Source organism: Guillardia theta, assembly GCF_000315625.1.
Source record: "Guillardia theta CCMP2712 unplaced genomic scaffold GUITHscaffold_230, whole genome shotgun sequence".
Lineage (NCBI taxonomy): Eukaryota > Cryptophyceae > Pyrenomonadales > Geminigeraceae > Guillardia > Guillardia theta.
In genome coordinates this window covers 1-26,066 of record NW_005434446.1, presented here as the reverse complement: position 1 = coordinate 26,066, position 26,066 = coordinate 1, and the positions used below count along the sequence as shown (strand labels likewise).

The 26,066-nt window shown below is 52.6% G+C and overlaps 7 protein-coding genes across 7 annotated transcripts; 5 read left to right on the top strand and 2 right to left on the bottom strand.

The window, feature by feature from the left end:
- Window positions 1-601: 601 nt before the first annotated feature.
- On the top strand, window positions 602-998 carry GUITHDRAFT_121439 (hypothetical protein; the record flags this gene model as incomplete). The annotated part of the gene is made up of 2 exons (XM_005819312.1): window positions 602-631; window positions 750-998. The coding sequence occupies 2 exons, from the start codon at window positions 602-604 to the stop codon at window positions 996-998; spliced, it is 279 nt and encodes a 92-aa protein (XP_005819369.1).
- Window positions 999-1,355: 357 nt separating this feature from the next.
- Window positions 1,356-1,958, bottom strand: GUITHDRAFT_148656 (hypothetical protein; the record flags this gene model as incomplete). The annotated part of the gene is made up of 1 exon (XM_005819311.1): window positions 1,356-1,958. One exon carries the CDS (start codon window positions 1,956-1,958, stop codon window positions 1,356-1,358), a length of 603 nt encoding a protein of 200 aa, XP_005819368.1.
- Window positions 1,959-5,210: 3,252 nt separating this feature from the next.
- Window positions 5,211-6,041, top strand: GUITHDRAFT_121437 (hypothetical protein; the record flags this gene model as incomplete). The annotated part of the gene is made up of 1 exon (XM_005819310.1): window positions 5,211-6,041. The coding sequence occupies one exon, from the start codon at window positions 5,211-5,213 to the stop codon at window positions 6,039-6,041; it is 831 nt and encodes a 276-aa protein (XP_005819367.1).
- Window positions 6,042-8,061: 2,020 nt separating this feature from the next.
- On the top strand, window positions 8,062-13,366 carry GUITHDRAFT_82345 (hypothetical protein; the record flags this gene model as incomplete). Its single annotated transcript, XM_005819309.1, has 2 exons — window positions 8,062-8,327; window positions 12,763-13,366. The coding sequence occupies 2 exons, from the start codon at window positions 8,062-8,064 to the stop codon at window positions 13,364-13,366; spliced, it is 870 nt and encodes a 289-aa protein (XP_005819366.1).
- Window positions 13,367-14,461: 1,095 nt separating this feature from the next.
- Window positions 14,462-15,495, bottom strand: GUITHDRAFT_156342 (hypothetical protein). Its single transcript, XM_005819308.1, has 2 exons — window positions 15,114-15,495; window positions 14,462-15,039 (listed from the first exon to the last, which is right to left on the bottom strand). The coding sequence occupies exons 1-2, from the start codon at window positions 15,309-15,311 to the stop codon at window positions 14,965-14,967; spliced, it is 273 nt and encodes a 90-aa protein (XP_005819365.1). The 5' UTR covers window positions 15,312-15,495; the 3' UTR covers window positions 14,462-14,964.
- Window positions 15,496-19,690: 4,195 nt separating this feature from the next.
- Window positions 19,691-20,283, top strand: GUITHDRAFT_156339 (hypothetical protein; the record flags this gene model as incomplete). Its single annotated transcript, XM_005819307.1, has 2 exons — window positions 19,691-19,936; window positions 19,997-20,283. Coding segments are annotated over exons 1-2 (329 nt in total), but the record flags the coding sequence as incomplete, so codon positions are not given.
- A 3,495-nt stretch (window positions 20,284-23,778) lies between these two features.
- Window positions 23,779-25,384, top strand: GUITHDRAFT_156336 (hypothetical protein; the record flags this gene model as incomplete). Its single annotated transcript, XM_005819306.1, is given in 3 exon segments — window positions 23,779-25,129; window positions 25,146-25,190; window positions 25,274-25,384. A coding segment is annotated over 1 exon segment (687 nt), but the record flags the coding sequence as incomplete, so codon positions are not given.
- Between the last annotated feature and the right edge of the window lie 682 nt (window positions 25,385-26,066).

Here is a 26,066-nt window from a genome sequence, read left to right as displayed (position 1 = left end):
TTTGATTGTTCTTTGTGTGCGTGCGTGTCCTATGCGAGGATGATCGATCCTCTGGCCTTGAAATAATAACCCTCTAAAGTTTTTTTCAGCACCATGATGGTTGGTACGTGGAAAAGGAATGCGGTACTGCAAGTGTAAATTTGGTATGACCCGTTAAAATGATGCGCCCCGACGTTCACTACTGAGGGTGTAAATTTGGTATGTGACCGTTTGATATCATGCGCCCCCACTTTGGATCATTTGGACACAAAAAGCCCGTGCAGCTGGGAGTCATGGGTATGACCCCTTGAGATCATCAATGCTGACCGTTTGATATCATCGGTTGGTAAATCATCATGACTGGATGTGGGCACATTTTTGCATTTGCCCAATGAGATGCCTGGATTGACCCCAAAGCCCGGGCAGCTGGGAGTCATGGGTATGACCCCTTGAGATCATCAATGCTGACCGTTTGATATCATCGGTTGGTAAATCATCATGATTGGATGTGGGCACATTTTTGCATTTGCCCAATGAGATGCCTGGATTGACCCCAAAGCCCGGGCAGCTGGGAGTCATGGGTATGACCCCTTGAGATCATCAATGCTGACCGTTTGATATCATGCGCCCCGTTGATTGTGGGCAGGATAAGGTTATCGGTTGGTAAATCATCATGACTGGATGTGGGCGCATTTTTGCATTGCCCAATGCGATGCCTGGATTGACCCCAAAGCCCGGGCAGCTGGGAGAGCTCAAGATGATGGCTCAAGCTCAAGCTCAAGCTCAAGCTCAAGCTCAAGCTCAAGCTCAAGCTCAAGCTCAAGCTCAAGCTCAAGCTCAAGCTCAAGCTCAAGCTCAAGCTCAAGCTCAAGCTCAAGCTCAAGCTCAAGCTCAAGCTCAAGCTCAAGCTCAAGCTCAAGCTCAAGCTCAAGCTCAAGCTCAAGCTCAAGCTCAAGCTCAAGCTCAAGCTCAAGCTCAAGCTGATGGCTCAAGGGACACCCTGGCAATCTATCACTTGAACAATCATCAAATCTGGCAAAAGGACCGCGTAGCATGGCGGCCCTCAGGGCCGCCCCTGCACGCCAAGCGGGCACATGCCACAGACCAACCTATATCAATGTGGCCCCTTGGGGCATCACAGAGCTCGCAACCACAAAAACATATCAAATCCCATGGCAAGCGGTGTACACCGTTGGTAATATCTGCTTGGTCGTATTTGCTTTCTTGTTTGAAAAACAAATAAATGGGTCGGCTCTCGGGTTTGAATGTATTCATCACAAAACGACACAAGATTGGAGAAGCCTATTGGCTAACTAAGTGATACAAAGTTCGAAAATTAAAATCAACAGCCTAAACCCTAAACCCAGGAGGGGCGCTCAGAATCCGGCATCGCACTCGCAGACATCCAATGGCAGGTTGAAGATGCAAGAGTACCCCTCGAAGACCGGGTTCATCACAACGGTGTAGACCGCAAGCAGGACGGCATGGCAGAACCTCCTGTTCTTATGCGCCCAACGCTCCGGCACATACTCATCGATATCGATGTAGACATCGCTCCCCAGGAGGACATCATCCATGCCACGGATGAACTTCCTCGAATCCCTGCATACCATAAGGAACTCCGCGGCGATCCGTGCGCCCATGATCAGATCCCTATCCCTCAGGTCGATGTCATGGGCATCCATGCCGGGCCCGGATCTCGAGGATCCCCCGGGATGCCTCAGGATCACCCTGCTCCCAACCAAATGGAAGGCCCCACCACCCATGAATTCGATGCCGATCTCACCCCTCGAGTGGGCCGCGGCAATCGCCCCAACCATGCCCTTGACAATCACCCTCGATTGGATAGAGCTGAACCTCATCCTTGAAAGGATTGCATCCCTCACCGTGGTGGTGGCGGTAGAAGTAGCAGTAGAAGTAGCAGTAGAAGTAGCAGTAGAAGTAGCAGTAGAAGTAGCAGAAGTCATCATCCTCGTCATCTTGAAGTTGGCTCTGGCTTTGGCTTTGGCTTTGACTTTGGCTTTGACTTTGGCTTTGAAGTCGTGTGTGGATCTGGGTAGTGGTTGGACGTGAAGGCTCTATATCAATGTTTACCACAGGGGTTTTACTACACACGCTCAGGCGTTCTTTATCCTTATCCTTATCCTCATCCAAAACGTTAACCGATATCCAATAACCGATACCTGTTTTTTTTGAAAACGTACGTTGGTAACGTGATGCGGTAGCGTGACGCCGGTCACGTGGGCCGGTAACATGACGATAATCCCTATCCAAAACGTTAACCGATATCCAATAACCGACACCCGTTCCTGGGTGTCCTGACAACCTCTGTTAGTAACGTAATGTTTGTAACGTTGTGCCGGTAACGTGACGTCGGTAGCGTGACGTTTGCAACGTTGTGTCGGTAACGTGACGTCGGTAGCGTGACGTTTGCAACGTTGTGTCGGTAACGTGACGTCGGTAGCGTGATGAAAAATTTTTGACCCCCGGGGGGTAGTATTTTTGGTACCATACCCCTGGGATAGTGGAACAGGGTTACCTTTGCTGGATCTGGGCAGTGGTTTGACTTGAAGGCCTTCACATGGGGTTTACTACACACCCATATGTTTCGGTTTCTTGAGCAACAACAGTATATCCCTATCCAGACGACAATGAAACAGTGTTCTGCACAATATCGCACCATCCCATGGATACAATAAACACAGCCATGCTCATCATGCTCATATTGATCATCATAGAGTCCACCATAATATCGGGATTGCTACTCCATTTGATAGACATCATACGCACGGAATAAAGGGCGCGAAACAATCATCAAACAATACCGGAAACCAATCATCTAGATATTATCGAAAGGGTGCGTTTTTTTGTTGCTCAAGATTGCATTGCGACTGTTACTCATCGTGAACTTCGCGTAACCGTTTCGAAGGAGGGGTGTGAGTTTGCAATATGAAGAAGGGGTGCGTGTTTTTGATACTTGCAAAAATGTTGTTTTTCAAAATAAATCGAAAGTTTGCGTTTTTGCTGCACAGGATTGCACCACAAGAAGAATAAACCCAAAGTTTGCGTTTTGCTGTAGACGTCTGTAATTCGACGTTGTTATGCGGTGTCTGTAATGCGACGTTGTTACGCGGTGTCTGTAATACGACGTTGTTACGCGGTGTCTGTAATGCGACGTTGTTACGCGGTGTCTGTAATGCGACGTTGGTACGCGGTGCCTGTAATGCGACGTTGTTACGCGGTGTCTGTAATGCGACGTTGGTACGCGGTGTCTGTAATGCGACGTTGTTACGCGGTGTCGGCGACGCGGTGTTGGTAACGTGATCAAAAAAAATTGAACCCCGGGGGTAGTATTTTTGGTACCATACCCCTGGGATAGTGGAACAGGGTTACCTCTGCTACCGACCGCAGTCATTGCAAACACCTTTATCCCCTTCAAACAACAAAGGGATTCCCCAGGGCATATCAAAATTCAAATCACAATGTTCATACCGAATTTATATCAAGTAATGTACCCATCGCGGTATAGACTTTTTTTTAGATTCTGATATTTATTTCTAGTTTATCGTTTATAGGTTAAAAACATGTTTGAAAGATGGTTTCCTGTGCAAGCAAAATATCCAACAATCCCACCTCCCCCAATTCTCAACCCAGCTCCAAAACGTTTACCAAATACATTTCCAAAAATGTTTCCATCTCTCATTGTATATCCAATGCAAACACATCCGACATACGTATTGCCAATTGTTACTGGATTAATCTCAGGTGTGGCCAGTGGGATCGGAACATCATATCTTATGAACAAACGTTACAATAATTGTTATGCAAACAGCTTATATCAAAGAATTCATACACCTCTACCTCCACCTTCACGTTCAGATATTCCTTTACCTCTACCTCCACCTCCACCTCCACCTCAAGCATTTTCTTCACCTCCTCCACCTCCTCCACCTCTTTCACATCCTTCACACCCTTCACCTAAACGTTCTCAAAAGTCAGCTATTGCTCCAGTTATTTCCTCACAAACAGCAATGCAGCCAGAAGAACGGAGAGAGAAAACACCAACAATATCACTCATGCAAGAGTTAAGTTCAAAAACGAGGAACCCGAGAAATGTTAACATCGAAGAAATGTTGGCAGAAAGCAAACGACTGAAAGAACAAGAGAAAAATCAAACACTGATGAAACAATCAAAATCCTTATTCGGAATTGATCTAGTAAAACAAAAGAATAATAGTCTACAAAATCATTTGAAAAACAATTTGAAATCAAGAAGATCAGGCATTGTGCAAGACAGTGATAGTGACGGTGATGCGTTCGGCAGTGATAACGATGATGATAAGAAACCAAACACCTTATTGCCAATATCTTGACCTTTTGTTTGAGGAGGTGGATCTTGACATATTGGACTTGCCTTGAATTGATGGTACATGCCAAATGCATTTTGGGACTTGTCATGTATTGATGCATTGCATTGATTCAAACTAAAATGGCTCTAAGTGACACATGATGGGCCACAGTGACCCAAAAATTCAAATCTGAAAAATTGTATCGGAATTACAACATGGTACATACCTCTCAAAACAAAAAAAAAATATAACGCGAGGGGGTAAATTGTTTGATATGATTTGGTATATATAATGTGCTTTGAATTTGGCAACGCCCTGGGGAATCCCTTTGCCGTTTAAAGGTTAAAAACAGGATCCGAAAAAATGTCAGTTTCATATGCCAGATCATTGCCCAACTACAATGGACTGAGAATAATCCCCTATGAAGAATCCAGAAAGACCCAATCATTGCCCTCCCCTCGACATCGACGTGATGATAACTTGGATGTTTTTGATTCTGCCTATGGTCCCCCCTTCTTCGAGGATGACATGAGATCGATGAGCAGCAAACAACCGAGCTACAGATCCTCACATGGTTCGGCGCATAGTTTTAGATCCCAATCCATCTCGAAATCTCAACCGAGCAGTGTGCGTGAACACGACGACGACGATGACGATTTTGATATGATCCAAAACATGAGATATCACCCCTCCTATGTAGCCCCATCCGTGTCCTCACATGGATCTAGATCGACCTATACATCCAGTGGCGCGCACCCAGATTACACAAATCGGATGGTCCTGATTTTTTGGCACTGGGAAGACAGATTTCAAACCAACCACCCCCTTAGGGGTATCTTTCCATCACAGATCTATACCATCCAGTCTATTTTTCCACTGCACATGGATGAATCGATCATGAATCTTGGAAAGCGATTCGTGGGTGAACATGATGAATACATCTTCGTATGGGATGAGTTCCAACTCTTTGTGAAGAAATGGTTGAAGCAGGAGCAGGCAAGGGACAGACTCCGATGGAACAAATCGGACAACCTCACGCTCCCCGATACCATCCAGCTGCATTTCAGTCGGCCGGCCAATTTTTGGGAATGGTTCTGGCACAAAGAAAAGAAACCATCGGGCATGACCAGGGTGGATTTCAACCCATTCTTCTTGATCCCACCCACCTATTTTGTGCGCCCCATCGACCTGTCCCACGTGCCCCGGACCAAATACTTTGTTCTCCCCATCTACATGCAGCAGGTCTGGTTCAAGAATTCAACCCATCTCTTCAAATGCCACGATCACAGGAGATGGCGCCAGATCTACAAGGACCTCGACGTTGCCAACAACGATACAAGGAAGAATGCGCCCATCCTATTGCACCGTTTTAGGATCATGCTGGATAGACCCTATGGCATCTATGCAATCCAAAAAAATCCAACCTATAGCAGCACGACGGATTCATACCATGCACCGGGCAAGAGAACGGCATCCCATGCATTCAGGGGGAGGGCTAACCTCAGGGGGAAGGAAGATCACAAGGAGGACATCGATGATTGGTTGAAGGTAACCAAATGGGGCTCAAGCCTAAAGGATCCCAAGTACATGACAAGGAGCAAGATCGGGAGCCTGTTGCACGCTGCGCAGAGGCAGGAAAACAATGACATGAGGGTGTTGTACGCATTCTGCCAGCACGTGGGGCTGCAGTTCGTCCTAGATTTCTCGGAGTGATGCATGGGCGTGGATTCAAAAAAAGAATCCACATTGATTTATATAAACACATTTTTTTTGAAAGGAAAGAATGAAAAGAATCATCCCCTTGGCACCTGCGCTCCTCGCATGCCTCCTGTGCCAATCCAATCCATCGGATGCCTATGTCACGGGCATGTGCTGCACATGCCCCGATCATTCGGCCTATAATGATGGATACAGCTATGACATTGCACCGGGTTGTGTTAATTTTGCACCCCCCGGTTATCCAGACTGCACCAGGGTCTGGAAATGCGACTGTGACCCTGGTTATTACGATGATCAGGCCTATGTGGATGCCCACGGCTCATGCCACGCATGCAGCCCGGAGCGGTGTGACGATGGCCAGTTCCTATCGGGCTGTGGCGGTTCCAACGGTGCGGGGACATGTGAGAGTTGCTCCGTCTGCACGGGGGATACCACCTATGTATCCTTCAACTGCACGGGGGGGTGGGACACGGTATGCTCGGATTGCCAGGATTGTGGGGCGGGCGAATACATGCAGGTCGATTGCAGGGAGCGCCATGTGGACCAGGACAGGGTGTGCGCCCCGTGCGATACATGCAGGGTGGGGACCTATATGGCATGGGGATGCGGGGATGGCAGCGTGAGGCAGGGGAGGAAGTGCCTGCCCTGCAAGGGCCCATGCAACGCGGCCGAGTATGAGACGGCCGTGTGCCGGAATGATGCCAACGTGGACCGCGGGTGTACGCCCGTGTACACCCCAAGTGCATGCTCCGGTTATTACCTTGACTACCGGGATGAATCGCATGCGGCGCACACCGCCTATCAGGTCATCTTTGACCGGGACGCGATCATCGACGTGCTGGTCGTGGGCGGTGGGGGTGGGGGTGGTGCCGATGTGGGTGGCGGCGGCGGGGGTGGGGGTGTGAGCCATGCCCAGGGTGCAGCCGTCGGACGGGGGCCTATAGTGCATTGGTTGGGAGGGGGGTGCCGGAGGGACCGGGCACGGCATGGGGTCCGATGGCGAATACTCCATCATCCTCGGGGAGATGGCCCATGGAGGGGTGGGGGAGCGGTGGTTTTCTTGAGAGGTATTCCTATGCAGGCGGGAGGGATGGCGGGTCCGGGGGCGGCTCGCAGGCCAGCTCCTATTTCCCTGACCTTATCAATGCCATGATCGATGGGGGTGGGGTGATCACAACGCCATCGCAGAGCGACCTGTCGTTTGCAAGGTATGGTCACCATGGGGGAGGGGCGGCCTAAGGGGGATTGCCGATGATGACTACTCCGCAGTGTCCGCCGGTGGGGTGGGGTGCGGGATCACCGGGGGCCGATGGGTCGGGGGATAAGGACAGCCCCCCGCACGGCGGGGATGGGATCCAGATCAACATCGATGGGAGGGGCTACTACTGGGGTGGGGGTGGGGTGGGGGTCAATTCGCAGGTCGCACGGGGGGGAGGGGAGGGATGGGTGGGGGTGGAGGGGGTGGGAGGAGCGGCTGCCTCGAGCCGGGCATGCCGCACCCTTGCAACGACAGGACGTTTGCAAATTCCAGCGGGGGCGTCGGTGGGATGTACAATGGTTGGGCCTATAGCGGCTGCAGATGGGGCGGGGATGGCGGGAACTCAACGGGCGGCGGCGGGGGGGGGGTGCATGGTCGGAGGCCAGGGGTGGCATGGGGGGGTCGGGGATCATCATCATCCGGTTCAAGGATGTGGTTGACACGGGGGAGTTCTGCTACCTGTGCCCGATGAATGCACCCGCCACGGCCTATTGCGTATGCAACCCGGGTCATTACAAGGAATACACAGGCACATACCCCGATGGATCCTTCCAATGCTCGGGCTGCACAGATTGCAATGATGGGGAGTTCATGGTCAGCGATTGTGTGCAGGTCCCGAGCTCGATGGACCGCCGGTGTGCACCATGCAGGGGGGATTGCACGGGGGACACCTATGAGACCACGCCGTGCGCGAATGGGAACGCAAGGACCGATAGGTTCTGTTCCAACTGCCGTGACTGTGCCGGTGGCCATTACATGACCAAGGAATGCAGGGAGGACTCTGCATCGAGCAACCGGGAGTGCGCGCCATGCGCTGTATGCCCCAGGGGCTCGTATGAATCAACCCCATGTGCGGATGGAAACTCAATGATCGACCGGCAGTGCACGGCCTGCCCGAAGGATACATACCAGGACGAGGAGAACAGCCTGCAGTGCAAGCCATGCCCCATGAATTCAGGCACGCGCAACATGACAAACAGGACGGCAAGGGCAGATTGCTTCTGCAACGATAAATACCACAGGTATGGCAAGGATGACTCCTTCGAATGTTACTCTAGCCTGTGCCCAGGGGATACATATAGCAATGGCACATCGTGCGTGCCCTGCCCGGCAGGGCATGCGACACCCCCCGGGAATAACACGGCGTGCGATTGCAGGGGTGCCTGCCCATTGAACACCTTCTATGACAGGGCATCATCAAGGTGTGTCCAATGCCCGGCTGGGACCATGTCGCCCAACAGGAAGGCGGCGGTGAACGCAGGGGGCTGCGATAGCATGGGTGAATGCCCAGAGAACATGTTCAACAAGGGCAATGTCAACATCAAGATGTCGGGTGCACCCATGGCCGCCAGATTGATCCCTGGGACATCCTATGTCTATCACAAGTTCACCTCGTCCGGGAGCATCACATTCCTTGAGGACGTCGACGCGGATGTGTTCATGGTCGGCGGCGGCGGTGGGGGTGGGTACAGGTACGGGGGCGGCGGGGGTGCCGGATCATGCCTATCCACCAGGATCGCGTTCCGGGGGAATGTGGAGTACGAGGTCATCGTGGGCGCGGGGGGTGCGGGTGCAACCGGGGAGGAGCGGGGCATGAGCGGTGGGGATACCTATATCCGTGAATACCCGAACACCACCTGTGTGAGGAGGGTGCGGGGGGGCGGTGGGGGTGGATCGTACCACACGGAGGCACCCCATCAGAACATACGTGGGGGCAGCGGTGGGTGTGGGGGCGGTGCGGGCGCCATGGAGAATACGATCAGCTACTCGTGGGACACCGAGGCCGCCTATGGCGGTGGATCGGCCGACAACACGGGCTATGATGGGCATGGTTACGGCGGCGGGGATGGCTACAAGAGGGTCCCACCCCCAGCCGACCTGTCGGGGCCCACCTGTACTGCATCGGGCGGCGGTGGGGGTGGCTGTGGCGGTGTGGGTGGCAGCGCCGATTACGAGAACCAGGGCGGCGGCGCGGGCGGGCCTGCCATACTGGTGAACCTGACGGGGGTCGATGAGGTGTACGGTGGGGGTGGGGGCGGCACGGGCGATGATTATTATGGGGGGGATTCGGATGGCCCGGGCGGCGGTTATCTCGTGGACGGCGTGCTTGTCGATGTGGGCGGTGGGGGTGGGGAGATGTTGTACTATAGGAATGCCGTGGCAAACACGGGGAGCGGCGGCGGGGGGGGCGATGTGCTGACCGGACTCCCACAGCCTGGGGGGGCTGGCTCTAGCGGGGTGGTCATTGTGCGCTGGATAGGGGAGTGCCTGCATTGCCCCGCATCGAGACCATACTCCATGCCCGGATCTCCAGGCCCGTGTTACTGCGAGAGATGCCCCATCAGCAGCCTGCAATGCCCAGGCGACACTTATCAGGCCGAGGAGAACTGCTCTTGCATCCCATGCCCTGCACATTCATCGATGCCGATCGAGGCACCCAAGACCGCACGCGGCGATTGCAGGTGCGATCAGGGTTATTACAAGGACCGATCGGATGAAATGTTCACATGCATGGAATGCCCCGCCGGCTCGTTCATGCCCATGGAAGCCCCCAGGACATCGAGCTCGGCATGATTGCCTGTGCGATCGAGGATACTACAGGGATGACGAGGTAAAAGAGAATAACCAACCAGAAAGAATAACCAAACAGGAAGGGATCTTTTTTAGTTTGTCGTTTATAGGTCAGAGAGAGAGAGATCGGGGTATCAAGGGTATGAAGAAGGGATCCATGTTCTTGATCTTGTTTCTTTATCCAGTTTTGTTGTACACTGTTGCGTCGAATTATGCTCTTTCATTATCCAAAGATAAATCGAACAACAACACAGGCCACAAGATCATCATAAGAAAACAAGGCACACCGCCGATATCACACCCACAAGGATCAAGGGATTCGCATGCATCGAAAGAAATCAACAAGACATGCCCTAGATATGCACAGATCCATCATAATCAAGCCGCAGGACTTGGACACAGGGTCGGTGACCTTGCGCTCACCCTAGAATTCGCACAGATGCTAGATGCAACCCCCGTGTTCGAGATGTCCAAGTTCAACATCTCGGGGCTGCATGGGCAATACTCATCCTTCCCATCCTTTGCAAACATAAGGGGCAGCATGATCGATGCCAGCGGGCTCATCAAAGATACCCCAGGCCTGCATAGAACCTTCATCCCGGGATGGAACAAGGATGCATCCCTGTTCAAACACAACAAGACATGCAACGTCCTCTATGAATCATGCGATGATTGCTGCATCGGCGCGTCCTCGTGCTTCATGCTGCCCACATTGAGGGGTTACTCTATGCTGCCCCGTTTCTTGCAGCCCAGGTTCGATCTCTCACGGGAGGGCCGAGAACACAGGGATTGGATGATACCCTCCATGGGCCCACAGTGCATATCTATGGTAACCCACATCCGCACGGGTGATATCTCTGTCGGATGCCAGGGCAACCCACCCCTCGCCAGATACTATCGCCCGCATGCACAAGGATAATGTACATGTTCCAGGACCCCAAGCCGCCCATCGCGTGCCTCTCTCGGCTGTGCAACGGGACACGGCAGGGCAGCTGCTCCATGATCGCACAGAAAGATCCCCTGGATTCTATCCGCACCATGCTCTCCGCGGACATCCTCATCTCGACGGGGAGCTCGATGCCGGTGGTCCCCGCTGCAATGTCGAGATGGCTCGTGCATGTTGCATCCATGCCAAAGGATGGGGTGTGGGGGAATTTCCCACTTGCAGAGGATGTACAATATGATGGATCCCTCTCTTCCATGAACTCCACATATCTCTCCAGCCTGAGGGATAGGATCTGCAATAAGATCTCGGGCCGGAGGGGGAGATCGATGTGTTGAGGAGCCAGCTACTGGCTAAGTGACGCGTGATGGGCCGCAGTGACCCAAAAACTCAGGTCTGAAGAAATGCATCGAAATCACAACATGGTGCATACCTCAAGCGGTAATACAAGGTGAACAAAAGACCCCAGACCATGACTGTCTTGAAAGGCTTGCTTGAGACACAAGGCTTGAGATCTCCTCGAACTTTGTGTCACTTAGTTGTTAGCCACTAACTGATCAATCTCCCATCCAGGCCGACCTCCCATAGCTCTCGAAAGTCGATTAGCTTATCATCCCATCGATCCAATAAATCCATCGGGATCTTCTGAGACCCATCGAAATGCAGGCCCCTCTCCTGATGATTCAACCCCATCGTCTTCCCATCGGGGCACTTCACATACAATGTCTTCCGATCGGTGTGCTCGGAGGTATATCTCAGGTGATAGATCTCCCAGAAGCACCGCTTCCCCGGGCATCTCCCATCCCTCTGGAAATCGCGATACCACTGCCCGGGCACGATCCCATCCACGTATGGATGTTCGCCGCGGGCCCTCATCCCCTCGGCAAACTCGGTGAAACCGATCCAGCTCTTTACCCTGGGGCTGTACCCCCATGTCCCTATGATTGGGTACAGGAAGTTCTCGCCGTCCAGCACGGGGCCCCCATCGAGGTCATCACAGAAGCGTGCACAGAGGTGGGCCCTGTTCAGGGCTATCCCCGCAACATCACCCCTGCCCTCTACAGCAGCATGGGCGGCCTTCAACCACATCCAAAAGAAGCCCGAGACCTCCATGTCGTCCCCCACCACGGATGGAGGCCCCCCACCACGGATCGGTTCCAGCTGTGGACCCATTGGCTGTACAGCCCAACATTGGTGCCCTGGACATGCACCGCCTTGCCCCCATGTCCCCACTCGCACCCATCGGCCTCCGCCCATACATCCTGGTCCATGTCTCCATCCGGCTTTCGGTCCACCCATATGTCCAGGTCCACCCTGTCCCCATTGTACTCCGCACCCTGCAATGACTTCAATAACCTCCTCAGCGATCCAACCCGGTCCATCGTCAACACGATCAGGCGCAGCGAAATGTTCTGTGAAACATCCGGTTCCCCACAGTTGCCCCCCGGGAGTGGGCCGCACATGCCCGGCCCCATGGACAGGGGCCTGGGATCGATCGCCGATTGGAACCGATAGTCCATGTCATAGATGAACCTTATGCTGATCACTAACGATAGCATCGTGCAGTAGAGCATGGAATAAAAAACAATGCCCCGCCCCCCATGTTTCCTTGGATTTGGGTTGAGATTGTCCCCTTCTACAAACATGCCACACAATATTAAAGCAACAAGCAGGAATAACCTATAAACGACAAACTAAAAAAGATTTCGAGATCTCAAAAAGTTTGAAGTCTACAGGCTATGGTATGTACCCCCATCGGGAGCATACCCACCAAGAGCGAACAAATGAATGTTTCTCTTGATGACCCCCAATAGTCAACGACTACTGAGGGTGATGATACGATGGTCTTTGCAGAAATCCAGGCCTTCCAGGGAGTGCCCTGAAACAGAGTAAAATATTCATGGCTGCATTGACGTCCCGGGATACAAATGCCCCGCGGGCAGCTTTGGGAATGATACGGGGCTGTCTGGGTGTTATGAGTGTGGGATTGGGGAGTACTCATCGGGGGATGGCTCCACCGCCTGCAGCCCTTGCCCCCTGGGCAGCTACGGGGATGCCATGGGGATGCCCCGGTGTGTCCCCTGCCCCGAGGGCAGCTTTGGGAATGATACGGGGCTGTCTGGGTGTTATGAGTGTGGGATTGGGGAGTACTCATCGGGGGATGGCTCCACCGCCTGCAGCCCTTGCCCCCTGGGCAGCTACGGGGATGCCATGGGGATGCCCCGGTGTGTCCCCTGCCCCGCGGGCAGCTATGCAGGTGCTGCCGGGTCCTATGCATGTCGCGACTGCCCCGCGGGCAGCTTTGTGAATGCTACAGGGTCATCGCTTTGCCATGATTGTCAGATGGGGGAGTACTCGATGGGGCATGGGAATACGGCATGCACGGATTGCCCCATGAATACATATGGGAATGCAACAGGCATGTGGAGGTGTCACGATTGTTGCGATCACTCGGCATCAAGTCCAAGGAGCACAATGGAGAGGGATTGTCGATGTACCAAGGGGTATCACAAGGTCCCTTTATTGGAATCAATTCCTGACTCCTAGAGTCTGTGCACAGATGAATGACTAGTAGAACAGCTCAACAGCTGACTGATAAGTCCAAAGACCAAGACTCACAGATGATGTGCGCACGAAGACACCAATGACTTTCACAGCCAACCAAACACCTCAGATAACTCAGATCAACTTCCCAACAATCCCCAGCACTTTATTCCCAACACTCGTAGCAGCAAGACCAACCAAACAGCTTCCCTTCACACACCACCGCCTTACTTCCACCACTGTACGAGTGCTGCCTCTTCGACAGCCGGCGCCTCTTGATTCCTCCGGCGCCGCCTCAGCTTCCCCAGGCTCCAACCAACCGGATCTTCTAAGTCACAGACTAAGCTCCAGCCCACTAGCTTGGACCTGCAGGCTTCACTTGGTTCACAACCTGATTAGACGCATCCCTTGAACTTATCGCGTCTGAAAGAACTTCTGAGAGGTTTGTCAGAACCTGAGTTCTTACACCCTCCCTTTGGGAAGCAAGTCAGAAGTCTGCAACCTTCTCAGCTTGTCAAAATCATCTGCTTAACAGCTAAGCAGCTGTCCCTTGCGATGTCCTCCTTTCCAACGCTCGCTCAAGCTTTACAAGCTGACTTCCATGCTGCTCTCCTCTCCAAGGTCATCTTGCTGCTACCACTCCATCAACCGTTCTGCACAGGCTCATCCCCCATCTTGCATGCCTCCTGCGCTCCTCCTTCGCTTCAAGTGTGCACCCTGGTGCACCTGCGTTTCTCCTCCTGTGACACCTGCGCTCCTCCTCCGCTTGCGCTGCGGATGCAGTGCAGTCGCACCCCGCCAACAGTGCACCTGTGCTGCTCCTCCACCTGCGCTGCGGCTTCTCCCCACCATCGTAGGGCCTGCGCTGCTCCTCCAGCGCTTGCGCTTCAGCAGCACTCCTGCAGCACCTGCGCCGTCCTCCTCTAGCGCATCCTGATGCTCGTGCACTCAGCTTGTACCATCCGCATGCCACTAGAGACGCTCCTCATCCGCCTGCGCTGTCCGCATGCACCTGTGCTCCTCCTCATCTTCCATCATAAACTCTTCCTAGCTGCCTGCAGTGTCAGCTCAAGACTAAGTCCTGAACACATCTGCATCTTTCAAGTCAGACAGCTCCTCCTCCTCTTCAACCTGATCCTCATGATGGGATTGGTCATCATGTGACCTCTCTGAAGCGTGCACATTGAGCAATTGAATGAAGACGTCTCCACCCATTGATGATGCCAAGAATTTAGAATTCCAATCAAGCTCCAGAGATCAGGTTCAGAATTCTTGCAATTCCTTGATTGATCTCTGATTGTTTTGAACACAATTTTCTCGTTTCTAATCTATGGGCCCTTTCTATCCTATCTACCCCGGGGATCATTGTTTTGCCAAGGCACAATCATTTTTGACGTCAGCGCTTTCATTTCAACCACATGACTTATCGATCTCGACTCATCCGTCATTTCTTTCTCAATTTTCATTTTTGGCCATTCAATTTCATCGTTCACTACCGTCATGGGTTCCATAGATCAGGATGAGCGAGTTTCTAAGATACTAACCTAGAACAGATGTCTTGGTTGCAGCTAGCCACAGGCTTGAGGAAGACGTGTCTGTCTTTATCCTCCTTCCGATTCATCCGATTCCTTCACGTTCTCCATGAGAGTCTCCTCGGTGACATCACCCGAGACACCCTCCCTGAATCGGATAGAAGACGGAAGACTGACAATTCTCGAGCGACACGGACTCGGTGGCAAGGGTCCGAGACACCCTCCCTGAATCGGAGAAAAGACGGAAGATAAAGCCTGGAAGCCACCGCAGCAGGATCGGTTGAATCTCCTTGTCGGAGACTGGAGCTCGGATCACCGTCAATCACACACGGGGCATACAACTTTGGCGACTGACGGCATGGGAACAGAGTAGCACTGTCCCCGACAGAAGCGCAGAGAGCATGACAGGCGAGCATCCTCAGAGCAGCATATCCGGTAAGGGGTCTCCGAAGAGAAATTCACCAAGGAGCCTCCACCGATTCAAAGGCAGAACTTTCGTCAGCAAATCACCAGGCTGATAAGAAGTATGAATCTTTTCTGGATAGAGCTCGTCCTTTTCTACCAAATCAACAGCATACTTCGTTCGAATATCAATGTGTTTGAGTCGACTATAACTTCGCTTGTCCCACAAAAGCCTCAGACATGGTTCATTGTCGATTAGCAAGAGAGTAGGACGAGTCTGCGTAAATCCCATCTGACCCAAGAGATTTCTATAAAGCTTGACTAGTTTCGCGCATGTGGTGGCAGCATAAATTTCAGCTTCTGAAGAACTCAGGGCAACAACCTTCTGCATTTTCGAACCAAAGACGACTACCCCACCATTCAGAACGATTCCATATCCGCTTTGACTCCGTCTCGTAATAATCTCGGTACCCCAACCAGCATCACTGAATGCAATCATCTCATTGACAAAACACTCCTGGTGGTAATATACTCCGTGACAATGGTATACGATCTGAACCTCCCGAGTAGTGTAAAGGTACTGTAGAAGATGAATTAAGGCATCCATATCACACTGCCGAGGAGCACGAGCAAAGCGACTAAGGACGCTCGTCGCGAATGCGATATCAACCCGCGTACAATTTGCCACGTAGAGAATGGACCCCAGAAGACTCTGATAAGTGCGGACTTCCTTCTTGTTCAACAACTTACCCTCCAAGTGATAAGTCTTGAGATAGTGACCAGGTAATACCGTTTTGACACCCCTGGCAACGATTTCAAAGCGTTCAACAATCTTTTCAATGAAATGCTGTTGTGACAAAGTTATCCGACCCTGATCGTCATTCTGTTCTATTTTAATGCCCAAGAAGGTACCTGTTGCCTCACTCCCCGAAAAGTCGAATACTGTGTTGAGCTTCTCAAGAAACTCAATCTTAACTGCTTCAGTTTGAGAGACAATGAGTAAGTCATCCACGAAGACAGTCAGAAGCAAGACGTCCCCCGCACAGTTGGAGTATCGGTAGATGATCTCATCATGTCCTATCCCACTTGCTCCCACCGTCTTCAACACCTGCGTGAACTTAAGATACCATCTCCTTGGTGCAATGCGAAGTCCATAGAGCGACTTCAAGACTTTGAGGAGGCACTCAGGAGGAAGACTCATGATATCTGGAGGAATCAAATACACAGGAACCTCCAAGTCACCATACAAGAAAGCAGCAGAGATATCCCTGAATGTGATTCTCCAACGGTTGCCTGCCGCGATGCTCAGCAAGAGCCGGATATTGTCCAACGATGTAGTCGGTGCAAACAATTCTTCAGATGAAGGAAGTAAGTTGCCCATGATAACTAGCCGCCCCTTTCGTTTCAAGATCTTGCCCTTCAAGTCTCGTTTTGAAGCATAGACCCACAAGCCGCGAGCAAGGACAGATTGATTTGACTCCCTGTTTTTCTGATCACGCGTAACAACTTCCCAGACCCCACGACTTACGATCTTCGCAATTTCCTCCTTTTCAGCCTGCTCCCAAAGATGCCGATCCGGACGACGTAACATCTCTGACCTTGTCTTGGGATCTGGTAACTTGTCAAAACTACTTTCGTTTTCCACATTTCCTGCATCGCAAGCCGCTGTCATAGCGTAATCTGCCTGATTCTCAGGCATTGCAGCTGGATTGTCACCGTCGGGAGACATCAGAGATAACAGGTCAGACGCCAGCTCCACCGCGTCCCATACGGGAGAGACCAACGCTAGATTCGCCACAAGAAGACGCGTATCCCTGAAAGTAGGGTCCACATTAGCACTGACCTGTGGGGCAGATGACACAGGATCGACATGCTGTAAACGAGTTTTGTACATCTCATCCCTCCATACTGGAACAAAACGCTGGGATGCTGGCTGAAGGCTTGTCCTGTCTTCCCCCCTGTCCCAAACATACAAGATCTCTTCAGATTCAGTCGACCCCTGCACAATATCTGTAACTTGCAGACACTGCGAAAATTGCTTGTGCTGGGAAAGTACAACCACTTCAGGCGAACCCCCAACTGTAGCTTCGACAACATCCATGATCTCATCCGCTGCACGATCAAGACAGGGTTTAAAAACTTTGGTATGGTCGGTCATATCACCAAAGACGTTCGGTGGAAAGCTGCACGAGTAATAATCTGCTAACATGCAGACCTCTGATATTGTCTCCCCACTTGTAAGCACCACCATTGCCTTCTGTTCGGTTTGTTCCAAAAACTTGATGTCAGGATCAGTGACAGACCGTAACACCCAGTAATTTTCGAGAGTTGGGAAAACAATCCGCGCGAGAAACTTTCCCTCCTTGAAAACCATCTGCAAAATTTTGCCTTGCTCTACTTGACCATTTACAAGAACTTCGACATCTCGATTGCCTGCTGGAGGAACTGGAGACATTGCACCGTCAGGCACATATTCGGTATCATCCCTCAACCGATGCTCTCCTGTATCCTCCCGTTGATCTCCAGATGTCAGGCCTTGGACCGAGGAAGGTGGAAATTCCAATTGGAGGCGCTTGCTCGCGGAAACTTCACTTGCGTCAGGACCAGAGCCTCCCTGACAGTGTCGCTTCCTGCCAGACGTTGCAACTTCCTCAGGAATTTTTCCATGGAGATATTAGCACCAGAGTCCAGCAAGAACGTATGGCCTCCAGCTCCTTCTTTCTCCTTTACCTGCAATGCAATTTCCTGCAATTCCTCGATGGTAGACGTGGAATCGAGACCAAATGTGAAATTTGCTTTCCACGCTCCTTGCCGTCGATTAGCCTGTGATGCAGATTCCGTTGCATTCTGGGCCGATGAGCGTTCCAATGGAACAGGTCCTCGAGTTTTTCCTTGGAGGTAACCTTCCCATGCTTCAGCTTGTCGACCTGAACATCACCATGGCTTCGTTTCAACTCCTCTTGCAGATCTGGCATGCTCATGATCGTCAACTTGGAGTTACCAATACCGTTCCAAAAAAAATGAGTAACAGCGTACAGTACAACAACCAGGAGCCTTAAAGAGCCTTCAAACTCGTTGTCAATTCGACGCACAAAGACCAAGAGCCCTTTAACTCGTTGTCCTTGGAATCTTATCGTAGAGTCTTTTTGTATTCCTCTGTTCGTGAATACAAAAAGAAAATTTTCTTTTTGTATTGGAATCAATTCCTGACTCCTAGAGTCTGTGCACAGATGAATGACTAGTAGAACAGCTCAACAGCTGACTGATAAGTCCAAAGACCAAGACTCACAGATGATGTGCGCACGAAGACACCAATGACTTTCACAGCCAACCAAACACCTCAGATAACTCAGATCAACTTCCCAACAATCCCCAGCACTTTATTCCCAACACTCGTAGCAGCAAGACCAACCAAACAGCTTCCCTTCACACACCACCGCCTTACTTCCACCACTGTACGAGTGCTGCCTCTTCGACAGCCGGCGCCTCTTGATTCCTCCGGCGCCGCCTCAGCTTCCCCAGGCTCCAACCAACCGGATCTTCTAAGTCACAGACTAAGCTCCAGCCCACTAGCTTGGACCTGCAGGCTTCACTTGGTTCACAACCTGATTAGACGCATCCCTTGAACTTATCGCGTCTGAAAGAACTTCTGAGAGGTTTGTCAGAACCTGAGTTCTTACAGTTGGCCGCAAGTTCAAACGCTCAGCGAGTTTGCAATCACCGAGTACTGTTACGTCAAAGGTTCTCAGAACGTCGTCCCCGACGCTCTCAGCCGTCAAGATGAAGTTCCCCTCTCGACTGCAGTCGCTCCTCATCACGAGCAACTCTCCCGTCAAGAGGACGGCTTCTTGCTCGCCTTCACCGTCAGCGCCTTGCAGCCTTTGTCGGACCAGATTCAAGCCGCCTACGAGACGTGCGACTTCTGTCGTCCTCTTATCCAACGTCTCCGCGCCAAGTCTTCCGTCACTTCTTTTCATCTGGATGATGAGCTTCTGTTTTATACAGATTCGCTGCGCCGCATCCGCCTGTGCATTCCGCAAGCATTGCGTCGAGAAGTTCTCTTCCGCGCCCACGACCTTCAGTCCCACCTCGGGTTTTCAAGAACCTACCTTCAGCTAGCAGCAACTGTTTATTGGCCCCAGCTTCGGAAAGATACCGAGCTTTACATCCTGTCATGCCAGCATTGTCTTCAAGGGAAATCTTATCGACAACGACCAATGGGTACTCCTCATTCCCACGCCGTTCCCTCGACACGCTTCGAAGTCGTCAGTCTCGACTTGCTGACCGGACTCCCACGAACTCGAGATAAGAACGATGCAATTCTTCTCTTCATTGACGAGTTCACAGGGCGAGTTTATCTCACCCCTTGCCGTAAATCGATTACGTCTGAACAAGCTGCTCAAAAATTCATCGAAACCGTGTTTCGATCCCAAGGCCTTCCTCAAGTCCTTATCAGCGACAACGCTGCCATCTTTTCGTCCAGATTCTGGAACGCGCTCTTCAAGATGCTCAACGTTCACGTGAAGCATTCGTCGCCTTTTATGCCTCAAAGCAACGGTCGACCCGAGCGTATGAACTCCGTCGTCCTCGAAGCTCTGCGTATCTACACCACGCAGTATCCTCGAGCCGATTGGGATAGGTACCTCCCCATCCTGGAGACTCACCTAAACTCCGCTGTTCGCCGCCCCATCGGTGCCAGCCCTTTCGAAGTCATGTTCGGCAAACCTATCAGGACACAACTCTCTCTGCCCTCACCTGACGATCATCAGGACGAGACCCTCGACTCCATTCGTGAAGCAACCGAAGTCAGCGCCGAAGCTGCCCGAGCTGCTCTCGAAGCTGCAGCGCGAGCCACCGAAGCTCGCCTTGCGCAGGCCCGCCGTCCCTGCCGCTATCAAGTTGGAGATCTGGTCTGGCTCTCTACCGCCAACCTCAACATCCCCGACGCCGCCTCGAAGCTCAACCCTCGCTTCGTTGGTCCCTTCCGCATCCTGGAATTTGTTTCAGACAACACCGTTCGTCTCGACGTCTCTCCTCGCTTCGCATCGATCAGAAACACCGTCATCAACATCAAGTGGCTTCGTCCGCATACAGAGCGCGACCCTGCCTATCAAGATCCCCAGCGACCACCCGAACCTCTGGCCACCAGAGACGGCTTGGAATACGAGATCGAGAGCATCCTCAGCAAACGTCGTCGCGGTCGAGGTATTCAGTACCTTGTTAAGTGGACAGGCTATGATCAAGTCAGTGAGAACAATTGGCTCCCTGCTCGTGAATTGCAGAAGAAATCAGGTCTTCGCGAACTCATCCGTCAATTCGAAGAACGTGAAGCTCTTCAAGCTTTACCCTCCAACGCCTTGGACTCCTCCGACTCGTCCGAAGTGGAACTTTGAATCCTGTCGTTCATCTCCTCATGGTAAGAGCGAAGGACAAGTTGGAACTAAGTTGTCAAGCGCAGATGGAGCGATGTTGTATCCATGAGGATCCGGAACCTCGGATACTCGTCGGATACTCTGCCGGATATTCCCTATATAGGCGGACGCATCTCGTGCGGACGGCCTCCTGAATTTCCCCCACTTGCATGCACAGTGAGTGTGGGGGTTGTGCGTAGTTTACCTCCTAGTAAACTTAGAGACTTCTATTTCCTGCTTCTCAATCTTCTTCATCCTTACTTTACTCGTGTCGTTGACAATCTCTGTGTTGTGTATACAACAAAGAGTCAAGAGAGTCTTGTTGGAGATCGCTAACAGGCTCGAGATCAACGTTGAAGGCATCGACATGGAGGAGGATTTGAACACCAAGTCCTGGAACGGGTCCAAGCTATGCATCCTCCTCGGCTCCACGGAGGATGCTCGACGCATGATGAAGGAGCTGCCCTTCTATCTCGAAGGCGCAGCAACCAAGCTCGAAGCAGTCGGCTTCGACAAGGAGCCTGACTCTGAGGCGGCTGGTCAGCGGGGCACCAGCGACGCAGCGCAGCGACAGGAGGAGAGCGAGGGAGAGTGGCTGGAGTTTACAGACCTGGAGAGGATCACAATGGAGGCAGCATCTCCGTCAAGCCAAGAGGACATGCAGCTCGTCAGCGAGCTGTCAGCAGTCATCGAAGATGCAACTTCTTTGAACGAGGCGGGGACGAGCGAGCCGATCAAGCTGGTCCTGGACAAGGCCGTTGGCAACCTCCACGACACCTTCTACTCTCCGGGGAGCCTGGAGTTCATGTCGCTGGGAGAGTGGGCGAAGATGCCAGAGGAGCAGGGAGTTGGGCGCAACGTTCTCAAGGAGAAGCTGGGGAAGTGGCTGCAGAGCAAGCGCTGGACTCGCGTGCAAGGAGAGAGCAAGAAGGCAAGGAGGGGCAGCGCGTTCTCGCCACGGGCAACGGCAGCTGCTGAGCTTGAGCAGGAGGCGGAGAGCGACGACATAGAGCGTCGATCTCTTAGCTTCCTGTTCATAGCACTGAGTAAATTCGCAGAGATGCATGTGCTGGCCTGCTCGCTGAAGGTGGACAAGAAGGACCGACTGCGAGTGGAGATGAGGGAAGATGGCGAAGAAGAGGAAGACATGGAGGAAGAGCAAGGCGAGGGCGAGGAAGAAGACGGGGCGAGCCCGTACCGAGCTTGAGCTGAGCCCAAGGTAAGGAGAGAAGGTAGGAGGCGACCGAAGGCCAAGGTGAGGAGAGGCAACTCTCCTGACTGAAGCTGAGGAAGCTGAATGGAGACGAGTAGGTGGCGACCGAAGGCCAAGGTGAGGAGAGGCAACTCTTCTGACTGAGGCTGAGGAAGCTGAATGGAGGTAGACTAGGTGGTGACCGAAGGCCAAGGTGAGGAGAGGCAACTCTCCTGACTGAGGCTGAGGAAGCCAAGAGAAGACAGCAGAAGTAGAGAGTAGAAAGACGCCTCAGAAGCAGGGTTCGCATTGTAGGCCGTGTACTCCCAGTGCTCGAGCGCCTCTTTAGACTAGGATCAAATTGCAAAAGCCCACAACGAGGCCGAGCAACATTCTAGCATTCTAATAAACTCACATAATAATAATAATAATAATAATAATAATAATAATAGGGTTTAGGGTTTAGGGTTTAGGGTTTAGGGTTTAGGGTTTAGAGCGCCGGTTATTTCAGGCAAGCGCCGGTTATTTCAGGCAAGCGCCGGTTATTTCAGGCACCATGGCTGCACGCGTGGTGTAGGGGAAGCTGCCAGGGCGCCAAGGAAGCTGCAAGCGAGAGGTTTGTATACTTCAAATAGCTTTCTAAGTATGGTTCTTCAGTATGATGAAAATGTTCGCAACCTGCTGTATCGGAGATCATGCCAATACACGCAGAGCGGACTTGTGGATGCCTCTGTCCTCGAAGCTGATCTCGTCGAGAGGGTGAAGAGCTTCGCGAAGCGTTATCCGAACAGCAGGACAGCCCAGGCTTGCAAGGCTGTGGAGGGATGCACCCCCGACGCTATCGCAGAAGCCATCCGCTCGACATGTCAGCAGGCACGACGTGAGCTTCTGCAAGAAGCGATGACTGGATGGAGTGACGCATCCAGAGAGTGGTTTATGCAGCAGATTGAAGAAGCCAAGAAGGAGAAGGTCGAGACATACACCGCCTCAGCAGGCAACGAGGTGACTCCCTTCATCTCCATGACTCTCCTGGGCATCTCCTCGGTGTATGTCAACCATGAAGAAAAGCTGAAGAAGAAATTTGAAGAGATCGGACTGATCGTAGACTCAGTGCAAGAGAGTAAAGCAATCATGTGGAAGGCTCCGTATAGACCCGAGATAGCGAGTGCTGAGGAGATCCCGGTGACTGTTTCCTTCCTCCGCAATGCACAAGCAGAGAAGCTCTGGCAGGGAAGAGAGGACTTCGCGATCGATGGTCGCAAGTTCACAGCTGTACATGTGAGCATCGTGCACGATAGATCTTTCAAGATTCGAGCCAAGAGAGGACCCTGGGGCAAAGGGGGCAGCTTGGCAGAGCTGACCCACCTGCTAACCTTGGGCGGCATGACAACAGCAGAGATAGCTGCCGTCTATCGCTATCAGCTGCTGCGCCAGTCCCTTGCAGCGGTCCAACTCCAGCCGCTGGCAGGCATGCTGGTCGCTGGGGCGCCAGGACAGCAAGTCCACAAAGGCTTAGGTCAGAAAGGCTTCATCGCTGTAGGGGCCAACGTCATCTGGAGACAGAGGGAGGTGGAGTGGATCGTCTCCTCGAGCTGCCCAGAGGCGAATGATACAGCATTTCGAGCTTTCCGAGAGAGCGAAGCGATGGAGGGAGTACACCTGACTCTGTTCAGCGAGGACCCGAAGATCAGAGAGGCGCTCGCAGTCGAGTTGACAGCTGATCGCTTTGTGTCCAGAAATAAGTTGAAGAAGGCATCAAGGATGCAGAAGAAGGCAGGCGGCAAGGACGGCAAGGAGATCAAGATCATCATCAAGTCGACGGCGGCATCTGGTCGCTTCACGAGGAAGGAGATGGAGGGGCTGTGCAACGGCGGCAACACGTCTATCGCAAGAGTCAAGAGAGTCTTGTTGGAGATCGCTAACAGGCTCGAGATCAACGTTGAAGGCATCGACATGGAGGAGGATTTGAACACCAAGTCCTGGAACGGGTCCAAGCTATGCATCCTCCTCGGCTCCACGGAGGATGCTCGACGCATGATGAAGGAGCTGCCCTTCTATCTCGAAGGCGCAGCCACCAAGCTCGAAGCAGTCGGCTTCGACAAGGAGCGACTCTGAGGCGGCTGGTCAGCGGGGCACCAGCGACGCAGCGCAGCGACAGGAGGAGAGCGAGGGAGAGTGGCTGGAGTTTACAGACCTGGAGAGGATCACAATGGAGGCAGCATCTCCGTCAAGCCAAGAGGACATGCAGCTCGTCAGCGAGCTGTCAGCAGTCATCGAAGATGCAGCTTCTTTGAACGAGGCAGGGACGAGCGAGCCGATCAAGCTGGTCCTGGACAAGGCCGTTGGCAACCTCCACGACACCTTCTACTCTCCGGGGAGCCTGGAGTTCATGGCGCTGGGAGAGTGGGCGAAGATGCCAGAGGAGCAGGGAGTGGGACGCAACGCGCTCAAGGAGAAGCTGGGGAAGTGGCTGCAGAGCAAGCGCTGGACTCGCGTGCAAGGAGAGAGCAAGAAGGCAAGGAGGGGCAGCGCGTTCTCGCCACGGGCAACGGCAGCTGCTGAGCTTGAGCAGGAGGCGGAGAGCGACGACATAGAGCGTCGATCTCTTAGCCTCCTGTTCATAGCACTGAGTAAATTCGCAGAGATGCATGTGCTGGCCTGCTCGCTGAAGGTGGACAAGAAGGACCGACTGCGAGTGGAGATGAGGGAAGATGACGAAGAAGAGGAAGACATGGAGGAAGAGCAAGGCGAGGGCGAGGAAGAAGACGGGGCGAGCCCGTACCGAGCTTGAGCTGAGCCCAAGGTAAGGCCCGGAGAGAAGGTAGGAGGCGACCGAAGGCCAAGGTGAGGAGAGGCAACTCTCCTGACTGAAGCTGAGGAAGCTGAATGGAGGACGAGTAGGTGGCGACCGAAGGCCAAGGTGAGGAGAGGCAACTCTTCTGACTGAGGCTGAGGAAGCTGAATGGAGGTAGAGTAGGTGGTGACCGAAGGCCAAGGTGAGGAGAGGCAACTCTCCTGACTGAGGCTGAGGAAGCCAAGAGAAGACAGCAGAAGTAGAGAGTAGAAAGACGCCTCAGAAGCAGGGTTCGCATTGTAGGCCGTGTACTCCCAGTGCTCGAGCGCCTCTTTAGACTAGGATCCAATTGCACAAGCCCACAACGAGGCCGAGCAACATTCTAGCATTCTAATAAACTCACATAATAATAATAATAGGGTTTAGGGTTTAGGGTTTAGGGTTTAGGTAGCGCCGGTTATTTCAGGCAGCGCCGGTTATTTCAGGCAGCGCCGGTTATTTCAGGCAGCGCCGGTTATTTCAGGCAGCGCCGGTTATTTCAGGCAGCGCCGGTTATTTCAGGCAGCGCCGGTTATTTCAGGCAGCGCCGGTTATTTCAGGCACCATGGCTGCACGCGTGGTGTAGGGGAAGCTGCCAGGGCGCCAAGGAAGCTGCAAGCGAGAGGTTTGTATACTTCAAATAGCTTTCTAAGTATGGTTCTTCAGTATGATGAAAATGTTCGCAACCTGCTGTATCGGAGATCATGCCAATACACGCAGAGCGGACTTGTGGATGCCTCTGTCCTCGAAGCTGATCTCGTCGAGAGGGTGAAGAGCTTCGCGAAGCGTTATCCGAACAGCAGGACAGCCCAGGCTTGCAAGGCTGTGGAGGGATGCACCCCCGACGCTATCGCAGAAGCCATCCGCTCGACATGTCAGCAGGCACGACGTGAGCTTCTGCAAGAAGCGATGACTGGATGGAGTGACGCATCCAGAGAGTGGTTTATGCAGCAGATTGAAGAAGCCAAGAAGGAGAAGGTCGAGACATACACCGCCTCAGCAGGCAACGAGGTGACTTCCTTCATCTCCATGACTCTCCTGGGCATCTCCTCGGTGTATGTCAACCATGAAGAAAAGCTGAAGAAGAAATTTGAAGAGATCGGACTGATCGTAGACTCAGTGCAAGAGAGTAAAGCAATCATGTGGAAGGCTCCGTATAGACCCGAGATAGCGAGTGCTGAGGAGATCCCGGTGACTGTTTCCTTCCTCCGCAATGCACAAGCGGAGAAGCTCTGGCAGGGAAGAGAGGACTTCGCGATCGATGGTCTCAAGTTCACAGCTGTACATGTGAGCATCGTGCACGATCGATCTTTCAAAATTCGAGCCAAGAGAG